Raw genomic sequence first — 12,108 nt, 5'->3', positions numbered from 1 at the left:
GCTGCAATGCTACAAACAGAGTATGAATGACAAAAATACAGTACCAGTACAAATACTAAAATTAATGATTACAAAAAAAAAATCAATAAATAACAATAGCAATAATATCTGTGTAATGTCAATTCAATTCGCTAGTGTATAACTGACAGACAGCCGCTTTGAAGTCAAGAGTCATACCAATGAAACTGTTGCTACTGTGACAACCCTAAAACAGACAAGTAGTGAACTTAACAGGGAACAACAGGACATTGATGAATTTCGGTGGCTGAACATGAATGTATGTATGTGTTCGTGGGTGTCCACCTTCTCAGCCAGGGCCTCCTCCAGCGTGGTGAGGGCCGTGTCCGTGTTTGAAGTGTCGGCCTGCAGGGATTTGACGCGCTCCTTCAGGCTGGTCATCTGCTTCTCCTTATCCTTCAGCTGCTCCTGCAGGTTCTCAATCTGCACCGAGAGGGAGAGACAGTTTTACGGCATCGAACTGATCCAGATGAAGACATATCTTTTAAAGCACAATAAACAACATTTACTCACACTTAAGCTCAGAGTAGACTAAGTGAAGCCATTTTTCATGTTATTTTCAGCATATCCACTTACAGCACTCCATATGGAACAACATTAGGAAAGGGGGGGGGGACAGATCGGTTAAAAACAATCTATTTTTTTCGCTGTTGAGCTGAAAATAAATAATGACCTCATTAGAAGCATATTCAGAACTAATTCTCTTCATAAACTTTCCTTATCTGCGTGCGCGGCTGGCGTGTGCGTGACGCCGGAGCTGATGAATGGCACAGGAGAGATGGGCATTTCCACGTTTCGCTCCATTCATCATGTCCCGACAGCTCAATGAAAAGACTGACTGTTCCTGTCCACCGTTTCACATTCAATTAAACGCCGACGGATTTGATAAATAGTTGCCGTTTTTTGTTTCTTTTAGCGGCTTTGAAACAACCTGCCGTTGATAGAGCCGCTCTCTGTGCAAACACATTTTATCAGCAGGCCTACCTCGACTGTTTAGAGTAAAAGTTCTTGGGCTGCACAAGATGAAGAGAAAATATAGGGTCTTTGATATGAACGGAATTGTTTTAAGACCAATTTTCTGAAATGTTGGCAGCAGAAGTTTTGTTTGCAATAGCTAGAGACTCAAAGCCAATGAGAATGAGATTTATGTCACGAAAATAACAAACATTATGACAAAGACATCAGCCAATTGATGTACATTAAAAACATTTTTAAAAAGATAACAATTATACCATACTATTTTACTTATATACTGCCAGTATATATATATATATATACACATTTATGTTTCAAGTACATACAGTACATTGTTATATTATATTATAATTGTTATTAATTCATATTCAAGACATTTAAAAATGAAAAATACTAAAAATAAATAAAAAAAAATTTATAGTTATAAACCAATCAAACTTAGCAAATATTGCTATATTATATATATATACACTACAAATCTTCCCTTTCTTCCATTTAAAAAGTATAAATACATATTTTTATAATTCTATTATTCATGTTTCAAGTCTAAAGTTATTTTAAACCATAATAAACTAAATAAAGCATTATATTATATTTAATTTCATTAAATTCTTACTATTAATTACTCATGTTTCAGACATTTCAAAATCACACAAAAAAATCAGTTATCAAAAATACTAAAAAGTAAAATTAGTAGACCAAAAATCTTCTATTAAAAATATATTATTCTACATCATTTATATAAAATACTTACTACATTACTAAAACTATTTACCTTTTATTCAAGTTTCGAGACATCTGAAAATAACTGAAAATGAAATGAAAAATCACTTATTTTCAATTATTAAAACTATATTACGACATTAATTATAAACCAAACAAAAATAACAGACTACAAATCTTTCCTTTGGCCACATCTCTCACATCTTTTCTCCTTTTGTAGTTTGTTTTCACACAATTTCAAGTCTTTAAGTGCCTTAACGATTTTAAAAGCTTTTTTATTCAGTGTCAGGAAAAGAGCAAGAGAAAACTGTGACAGCGGAGTAATCTGGTTTCCGACCCGACCGCTGAGAGAGATAAAGTCGTGTCGACTTATGAATTTAATTAAAAGGGTGAATGTTTTTGGCAAAAGTGATTACAAGGATAACAAATGTAGGCAGAAAGGAAAAGTGAGAAGAAACCCAATAATGAATTTGCCCTGGTTCAAAAAACCCGACCGTTGTTGCTCGAATAATAAAAAGTTCGGCAGGGTTTGTTGTTTTAAATCATTTTAGACATGTTTGGACAGATGTCGGGGTTACTCTCAGCTAGTTTTAAGCGAAAAGTTGAGTGAGGAAAAAAGTTGTGCTGATTGGTCCTATGGAATTGTGGGAAATTTTTTGTGGACCAAAAGCGAAAACAACGGTGCATGCCCAATAGGAATGCTTAAACACCTCCAGCCCTTCATTAATCAAAAACACACAGCTGACAGCTCCACCTGTCCGGCGACACACACATTCACACACACTTCACCTCCTTCCCTTTGATATCATCTGCGGTCGCCCATGAAACCTGGTTGTGTAACGCAACCTGATTACGCTCCTCTGCCCCATTACCCAGCATCCCCCAGAGTAAACCGTGCAGCTTTGGCCGCACTCACTATACGCTCATGAATATTGCATTGAGCTCGTATTATGCATGTGCAGAGTCATATGATAACAGCAATTATATTTCAGAAAACAATCAGTGCATTGAGAGGAAAACTGCAATCCCGTGTAGGAAAAATGCCTTCATCTTCCTCGTAAAGGGAAGCTGGACATTCAGATCTAGATTATGGGGATCCATGTCAAGCCAAATGATGATTACGTTCAAATAGGAGCCTATTAGGCAAAAAAAAGAGCCCATGTTGGGATTCTCAGAGAAGCTTTAAACTAGAATGTTTCAATGACGTGGTATCTAAAATTGACGGAAGAACAGACTGTAGATGGACACACACACTCCCAAAAGATCTTCTGCCCTGTTTCAGGTTTCGGTTTCATCTGAGATTGTGTGAGCGGATAAAAGACGAGACGAGACGAGACAAAAAGAGCAGCCTCCCATCAGAGAGATCCAAACGCATGGAGACTTAAAGGGATTTGTGTGTGTGTGTGTGTGTGTGTGTGTGTGAGAGAGAGAGAGAAGGGGGGGGGGGGGGTATCTGAATTATTAAAGAGTGTTTTGTTTCACTTAGTGATCTGCTGCTTGTCAGTGTGGTGTGAGCTCTGAAAACAGACAGAGAGGCACGCGACACACAACAAGACAACAGACGCAGACACACACATACACACACACACGCATGCACGCACGCACAGAGTGAAAGAATTTGAGCGTTTACAGCCAGTTGCATCAGAATTGTATGCAATGTGCAAGCCGAACAAAACATGTCAAACCCACAGAGTGGAGCGATGGGAAGGCAGATGGGTATTAAGAAGGTTATACTGTATGTATAAGAGCAACTGTTTGCTGGATGTTTCCAGAGCTTTTTGTTAGAAGGTTCTCAGTAATACTTCACAGTGTTATTTTAGTATATTTTTGATAGAATTACAGTTTTTATTAGCAATTTAAACAGATTTGTGTATATAATTTTCTGTTTTCTTTTCCATTTAGATTCCATTTAGAACTTTTTAAAAAAGGTTTTAATGCCTTTTTTTGCATAAAGAAAACTATATACTAAAACATGTATTACTGAAGTACAATGTTTAAGAAAATACTATGCTATGTCCAATTAAACGTGTTTTTTTTTTTACAATTTTCACTCAGAAATTGCTAATACATTTCAAAAACAATTGCAATGAACATATATATAAATGGACAAGTACCCCATTCTATTAAAAATGACATTTAGAAAGAATATTTTCTTGTAAAACGTGCTCCGGTAATCTTTTATTTACAGCTTTGAAAAAAATCATTTTTAACAGAAGAGTCTATTAAACCACTCTGCAGTCTCTTTTTGCTCAAATAAAAAAACATTTTTTAAGCACAAATCAATCTTTCATGCTCATTTATTTATTTATTTGTTTATAAATAAATAAGTAGCCAATTTGCATAAGGGTCCTGATCCACCTGTCAGGATTTATTTAGCAACACACACGTGAATCCCGTGTCATTTGCGAGAGGTTTGTTGAAGCGGAATGGGTGGCGTCGAACACACACACTGCTCAGTAATGCAAATGAGTGTGAGGAGTTTGGCACCTGAGTGGGTGAGACCTGACAGGTAAGTGGCACGACGCCAGTCTTTGTGTCTGCAAACTCCCACACAGAAAGAGATTTTTCCCTAATTTTCAAAATTGTCAAAATTTATATTTCAGCTTTGATCACCATATGTTAGGGGTGGCACTAAACTAGTCGATTAGTTCTGGCAGTAGTCGACCTGCCAGGGCTGTGTCGACTGGTTATGGATCACATGACTTTAGCTGCACTCGTTTGATACAAAGTGACAGAAGGAGGAAAATTCCACTGTGTGACTGTGAGTCATTAGTTTTATATAATAAATTGCAACGGACACATTTATTTGGATTTACTCAAAAGTTCAAGGTGGTCAGAGTTTTACTGCTCGTAGTCAAAGTGCTTTAAAGGGCATGAATTTACAGACGTAATATCGCTGAGGGAGCTTTACTGCTGAACTGCATCTCTAAATGCATCATTTTAAAAGCAAGACCACCTGAAACAGTAAAGCTAAAAGCTAAGCTAATAGCAATTACTGTAACCTAATTTATTATTATCATTATTATTATTTATTTGTTTGTTTTACTAGATATGAACAATGCCATTAAAAATATATATTTAGTAAGAATAAGGGATAATATATTTTTTCCTGATTCAAATGAATACCTTTATTGAGCAAGGAAACATTAAATTGAGAATATTTTATGTTACAAAGGATTTCTATTTTGAATAAATACTATTCTTTTTAACTTTATATTCATCAAGAATCCTAAAAAATATTAAATCCAAACGTATTGATATTAATAATAATAAATGTTTTAGCAAAGCAGAAATCCAGTATATTAGAATGATTTCTGAAGGATCATGTGACACTGAAGACTGCTTTGCACCACAGGAATAAATGTATTAAAAAAGAAATTTATTTTAAATAGTAATATTACTTCATAATATTACTCTCTTTTTTTACAGTGCTTGTGTACATTTAAAAATGTATATTTCAAAAATGTGTGAACTTTTATTTTTTTGCACAACCATAAATAAGGGTCCAGTTTCTGCAATAAATAAGTTCTAATTTTAATATTTTAGTAGCATTAAAATGTTTACTTTATTGCAACAAACTGACCTTTATTTTATTTGCATCTATTTTGCATTGTCTCCACGCATTTGAACAATGATGTACTTTAAAATGGAAAAATCTGAGTATGAGAAAGACAGAGGAGGAAGTGCCGATTAATTAGAAACTTCTGTAGAACTTCTTTCCCCCAATTAAGTTGAAAGCAGAGAGGATCTCTCTCTCTCTCTCTCTCTCTCTCTCTCTCTCTCTCTCTCTCTCAGACTGTTAGGGGCTTAAGTCTCTTTGCTTTTTAATGTGAGCTTTATCATTATTTTAACACAAGGCACTTATTAGCATGCACCCTCTTAAAGCTCTGCTCTCTCTGTCTGTGTGTCTCTCGCTCTCGACTGAAGGACGGTAACAAACAATGTAAGAGGCTCTTTTTTACAGCAAGAAGATCACAACTCAGGCCCGACATGCTCTGTTTAAGAGGCTTTCCTTGTGGTGCTAAGCCTGTTAGCCTTCTTCAACTTCTTAGCTGTTAAAAAAAAAATCACAGAGTCGTTCTGCTTTCTGAACCAGCCTTTAAAAGTGCAGCAAATCGGAAGCTCTTCATCCATGGAGGTGGTTATGGGGTCAGTGAATGTTCAGGGTTTAGCCCAAACTCTCTGTGAATGCACACGGGGACATCCTTCAATAAAATACTGCAATACGATACATTTCATAATACATGTTGAAACGTTACATGCGCGGTGAGTCATTGTTAATGAAGTAAAACTCTCAATTCTACTGGCGCAAAAACTAAAAATGTGGTTTCAGCCAATCACAAACCGCTGCATGGATTTTAAATCACTGTTGTTAAAATAAAACAACAATGATGACTCTTTTGGTTTGCTGTACATTACTCTTCAAAAGTTTAGGGTTGGTAAGAAAAAAAGCTGCATTTGTGAACAAAAATACTGTAAATGTTTTCAAATTTAAATTTACAATAACAGTTTTGGGTTTAGATGTATTTCTAATATTTTCAATGAAAATATCTTACACATATCAAATAGAATTTTTTAATGCATTAAATATACTTTATTTAAATATACATAGTCTCAATGTGATTTCCCCTGGTTAAATAAAGGAATAATAAAAATAATAATAATTTTCAGCAGCAATTACTTTACTCTCTTTAGTGTCAAAGAATAAAGTAATGAAAGAACTCAAGAAACATTTCATTATCATCATTAATGTTGAAAATAATGTAATATTTTTATGGAAACCATAAAACTTTTTAAAGTATTCTTTGATGAACAGTAAGTTAAAAATCACAGGATTTATTTGAAAGAGAAATCCTTTATAATATCATAAACGTCTTTAACTGTCACCTTAGATCACTTTAATGCATACTTGCTGAATAAAAGTATTAATTTCTTTCAAAACATAAAATCATACTGACCCCAAACTTTGGAACGGCAGTGCAGTCCAATGCACATTGAACTTTGATGACAGTTTTATGTCGTCAAAGTGTCAAGTTTGTTCAGAAGTTAGCAGGCTGTTACTTGTAAGAATAATATATTTGCTGGATTTGCCGAAAGTTCATGAGGTTCATGAAATTGTGTCTCAATAAAAGAGTTTTGCAAGAACCTCAATGTCCCGGATTGTGTTTCGAAAGTTTGCAGACAAATTCCTTGAGCAACGCTAAATATTGGGTGTTTATTACATCTGGATAGAGCGAAACTCTGACCACAGAGTCAACAAACAGGTTTCATTTCTTTGGTGTCGTCTGAAGAACAGAATTTATGTCCTGTAATTTTAACATTGTGTTTCAAAATAAAATGCAGATCGACCTTATTTTTATTAACCGCAACCCTAATTGGATTTAATAATGCTAAAAATCCCCAGACATGGTAAAAAACAGGACATTTCATTCATAAGACAAAGTGTTTCTGGCTACCCTCTCGTGCCAAAGAGAGCTGCTCTCTATCAAGACGTTCGACTGGAGTTTACATACTTGAGCGAGTTCTGCTGAACTGCGTCTTGTATTCCGCCCTCCTCGCATTAACAAATGTTATTTTCTGCAGCCTGTCCTGCAGTGAACTTGTGAAAGAATTCCTGTCCAAACCGCTGTTTTCAATATTTAGTTCGGCCGCTTCCACTGCGGATCTGTTTGCCACCTTATCTGACAGTTGCAAATTAAATTATTGTTATTTTCCAGGCTGTTAAAGGGGAGGTGTTCGGTTAAACACAAAACACTGAATATATACAAAGGAGGAAAAGAGCGGGCCGAGTCTCTGGGCTGCCGCTGGAAGAGGTGTTTTGCTCCGTTCGGCACGCACTCGCTCACAAACGGTGCCACTGAGAAGGCAGAGAGCTTCGCACTGGGAAAACAATTACAAAGCCAAACAGCTCCGGAAGGGAGAAAAAAATGATGTTCAGACATTAAAGGAGAGTGCAAGAAAAAAGTAACCAGCCCAAGCTAGGCCTCCTCTGAGAATGAATGCATACTTCACAGGACACTGTGTATCTTTTCATTTACTCACAGACACACACCGTCTAGCAAAGCTTCTTTTTGAACATGCAAAATTAGTGTTGTTTGAAAAAAACTAAACAATGTATCTTATTTAGAGGCCATTTTCTACACGTCTGGAGCATTCGACTTTTCTGAAGTATGCTTGTAATGTTACTCAAGGTTTTTAACATCAAAAACAGACAAGGATTTTGTTTTTTACTGACCCTTGGAATTAAACAGGCACTCTTCTTCTACTTTGGCTATATCTGAAATTGAAAACTTCACTACTATATAGTAGTGTATATAGTCTATATAGCAGCCTTTAAACTTGCAGAATTCTATATGCAGATGAGCTCTGCTATGATTGGCTGACATTTTAAGCAGTACAAAAATAATCATTTATCAAGCAGTCTTATATAAATTTAAGAAGTCTTATGTTAATGAGCTGATGGTTATGATACCAAAGTCATGTTTATTTCTTAATTGCACATTTCCAAAAACAGTCTAGGCAACCTGAGGAGGAAGTTTAGTCTTAAATGTTAAAACGTATCAACGTGATAAATGTTAGAGATAGTTCACCCAAAAATGAACTTTGTGTCATTTACTCACCATCATGTTGTTCCAAAAATTTATGAACTGGCTTTTGTCAAGTGTTTGGGTACCAACATTCTTCTAAAAATCTTCCTTTGTTTTCAACAGAAGAAAGAAGTTCATACAGGTTTGCAACAACTTGAGGGTGAATAAATGATGACAATTTTCATTTTTGGGTGAACTATAGTTTATCATGTGGATACATTTGAACATTTAAGACTAAACTTCCTCCTTCAGGTCGCCTAGACTGTTTATGGAAATGTAGCTGGAAACTAAGTGATGCAGAAATAAACATGATTTTGCCATCACAACCACCATGATTTTTTGCACTGCTTAAGATGTGAGCCAATCACAGCAGAGCTCCTTTGCATATATAATTCTGCAAGATAAAAGCTTCGCCATTACGAATTCTAACTTCTGATTGGATGCTCTTCTGTTTCGGTCTCCATAGGAACCCATTTAAATAATGCCCATCTGTTTTTAATGTAACTAGCGTCGGCAACTTTGTGTAATCTACACACTCATTAAACTGTGAGGAGTGAGGCACTGACAAATGACAGTCATTGCGATGCTGTAAAGTGATGGCGCTATGGAGCCATGTGGTTTTAAAAACATTTGGATAAATTCAACATTAGATTATCAGCTCAGAATATAAGCTAATTTGACTAGAAACACTGGAGATCGGAAATGCAAAGCATACTTCTGGTTGAGAGTCAGGCATGACTTCCGCGTTCAGGAGAAAGTTCTGCAACATAAAGGTGTCTAAAAATTCAATATAATACATATGCTCTAGTTTTTCCTTACTGGATGTAATTCTGCATGCTCTGTACAGTTTCTCGTTTTCTCGTGTTTGACCTGTGCGTTGAACGGTGTCCTGCTGAGAAGCCCCATGCATACCTTCATAGCACTGTCTCAATGTGTTATGGCCATTAGGAACAACTCTGGGGCAATACAGAGTGGCTCAGGCACTATAATGGAAACTAAATGTTTCTCTTTCTGTGGCTTGGGAGAGCGCTTGGCTTTTATAAAAGTTCATCGTGCCCCTGATGACTCCGAGAGGCTTTCAGACTCAAACTGTGAAGAGAAGCAAAGCGGTTGAGACAAACAGAGAAAGAAAATAGACACACACAAAAAAAGAAACAACAAAAATAATGGAAATCTTAAATTAAATTAGTTTTTTTTTAACAGAAAGTATGTATCCACAGTTGTATCATTGTTAACTGCTTATATGTGCTTTTAATGATACAAAAATCTACTTTAATAAAAATTATAAAGCAACTGAAAGTAAAGTAAATTCACAAATTTACATATTAAATTATGAATATAACAAGTAAAAACTAATAAGAATTTGCCATTAAAGTGGTATCATTAAGTCTGTTTTTAGAAAAAAGTTATTTACAACCTTTAAAGGTCTTTCAGGGAAAACAGCAAGTATGCAAGCACTGTTTTATATTATAACTATATCTGTTTATATGTGATGGAAATTGAGCTTTCTTATTTTTAACACAATTCACTTTAATAAAACATGGAAGTATATTAGAAGTATACAAAAAATTAGTTTCAAATTTACAAAAGCCTTAAAATACTATGTGTGTGTGTGTGTGTGTGTGCATATTGTGCAGGTGTAAATTATTTTAATTATAAAAAAAAAAATACAATAAAAAAAAAAAAAAACTTTTGCAAGCATTTGACTTTGGAGCGATATCCTAAAGTTATAGAATGTATAAGGAAAGAAGAAAAAAAAACATCACAATTTACAACTTTAAAAGGTCTTCCAAGGTAACGATTATCAGTCAACAGCCACTTCCTGTAAACAAGGAGCATAATTCAAAGAGGTAGAGCTTTTAGCCATTCAAGCAAACATACTTGAGTTCTATTTTATAGCAAATGATCCATGTGCTTTTTTGGGGAAACTTGGTTATAAAATAACATATGACACAAGTTACAGTGATCTTAGGAGCATGATTTGCAACATTATCCCTGGAATGTCCATTAGAGAGATCCACAACTTCCTGTTTTCCCAATAAAGGTGAGCTCACGGTGGGTTCTCTGCACTCAGACTATCCCTAACTCAAGATTAATGAGCCTGCAGACGGGGGGCTTGTTTGATCTCAGCACAGAAGAACTGAAACTGATATTCGGATTTGACCGCCGAAGCATTGCCTCATGGGACGACCAGCTACAGACAATCCATATGGAAACAGCCTCTGACAAACTCAAAGAGTATGGTACGACGAGCTCAAAACATGTCAGTGATAGTTTGGACCTGGCACCGTTTGAGTGCAGATTTCTGTCAAAGATTGTAAATTGTGAAATGAAGTTCAAAGCTGCACCCTAAATATCGACGATGAAAAGCGATGTCGGCGGGAACGGCGAAACCTACAGCTTCCTGTATATCTGACGTGGGTTCGAGGGAGAAGCAAACAGCTGTTGCATGGATATGAAAGATGCAGAACAGACGTATAAGGCCCATAGTTAGCCTGAGTTAACGGCCTGTGTGTGTCATTTCTGAGAACAGGAGACTCCGTCGCCATCACAAACACAACTTTTCCCTACTTTTAGAAATCCTAAATTTACACAAAGGGATGTTTGGTGAGGCTGGTCTCAAGCATTTTGCCAGAGCTCGTCAAACGTGGCCTAACAGTGCCATCTATGTTCAGGAGGAGAAAATGACAGCTGTTTGTAGGGCACAATGATGTTTACAAATGCATACACCACTGCCGCAATGCAAAAGTTTTTTTTGACCACAATGTTTTATTTCCTACCCAGAGTGAGTCGATTTTAGGCAACAATCAATTTTCATTTACCTTCTTCTGAAGCACGATGACCTTGCGCTCCTTGACGTCAAGCATGTCTTTGAGGTCGTGAATTTCTCCGTTCAGGGTGCCCTTCTCCTCTGACATTTCCTGAATCTGCTTGCTCTTTTTATTAAGCGTAGCCTCCTTCTCCTCCAGACGTAAACGCAGAGCATCAACCTGAAATACACAAGCACAAAGCTCATCCAGATGCATGAACTGACACTTATTGTACATTAAAACACTATTATTCATGACAATGTACAGGAACCCAGTAACACTTGGCCAGTCAGGGGCACATTAACCGTCAGCTAAACTCTATGAATCGTATGCTGACACTGGTAACACTGGATTATTAGAAAAAGTGTGATGATAGACTAACAACAGAATTAGCACACACAAAAAAAACACTTCATACTCATTCAATTTCACAACAGCCAAATAACATGTTTAATACAACAGTTCCCCCTAATGGTCAGGCAGGGAAATACATAAAATACAATATTTCATCAACACAAAAAAATGGAATATAAAGCTTGTATAAAATACACAAATTGTATTTTACTACATTTATAATTAAAATAGTATATATATATATGGGGAAATGTAATTCACAAATATGGGAATTTCTTTTTTTATACAACCATACAATACTAATTCATTGCTATAACGTAACCCTTACCTCAGTCTGCAGGATGGCAGCACGCTGTTCTTTGGCGGTGAGAGACTCTTTGAGCACATCGACGTGCTGTTTGCTGTCAGAAAACTGATTGGTAAGCATCTCCAGTTTAGTCTGCAGACCCAAAAGCTCAGTGTCCTTCCTGGAGAGATCCTGCTTCACCTGGTCAATCTGTGCAAGACAAACATTCGGTCTAAGTATGTGGAAAACTCAGACTGTCCTTCAAACCAGACCTCCAAGCTCTGGTCAAATCTCAAACACAATCTCCCCGAAAAAGGCTTTGCAGAATGTAAATGCAGCCAGGTTTCACCTTAAA

General features: G+C 36.2%; 1 protein-coding gene across 12 annotated transcripts in view; it reads right to left on the bottom strand.

The window, feature by feature from the left end:
* The window catches only part of LOC113058811 (ELKS/Rab6-interacting/CAST family member 1-like), a 190,847-nt gene that overhangs the window by 145,154 nt on the left and 33,585 nt on the right, over positions 1–12,108 (bottom strand). For all 12 annotated transcript variants that reach the window (XM_026227115.1, XM_026227045.1, XM_026227054.1 and 9 more), the window contains 3 exons: positions 11,796–11,963; positions 11,126–11,293; positions 304–441 (listed from right to left, as the gene is read on the bottom strand). In XM_026227115.1, the coding sequence (XP_026082900.1) occupies positions 304–441; positions 11,126–11,293; positions 11,796–11,963 (474 nt within the window). The remainder of the gene's footprint in view (positions 1–303; positions 442–11,125; positions 11,294–11,795; positions 11,964–12,108) is intronic.

Source organism: Carassius auratus, chromosome 4 (assembly GCF_003368295.1).
Source record: "Carassius auratus strain Wakin chromosome 4, ASM336829v1, whole genome shotgun sequence".
NCBI classification, from domain to species: domain Eukaryota; kingdom Metazoa; phylum Chordata; class Actinopteri; order Cypriniformes; family Cyprinidae; genus Carassius; species Carassius auratus.
Note: the sequence above shows the minus strand (reverse complement) of the source record. Positions and strands in the feature narration are given on the sequence as shown.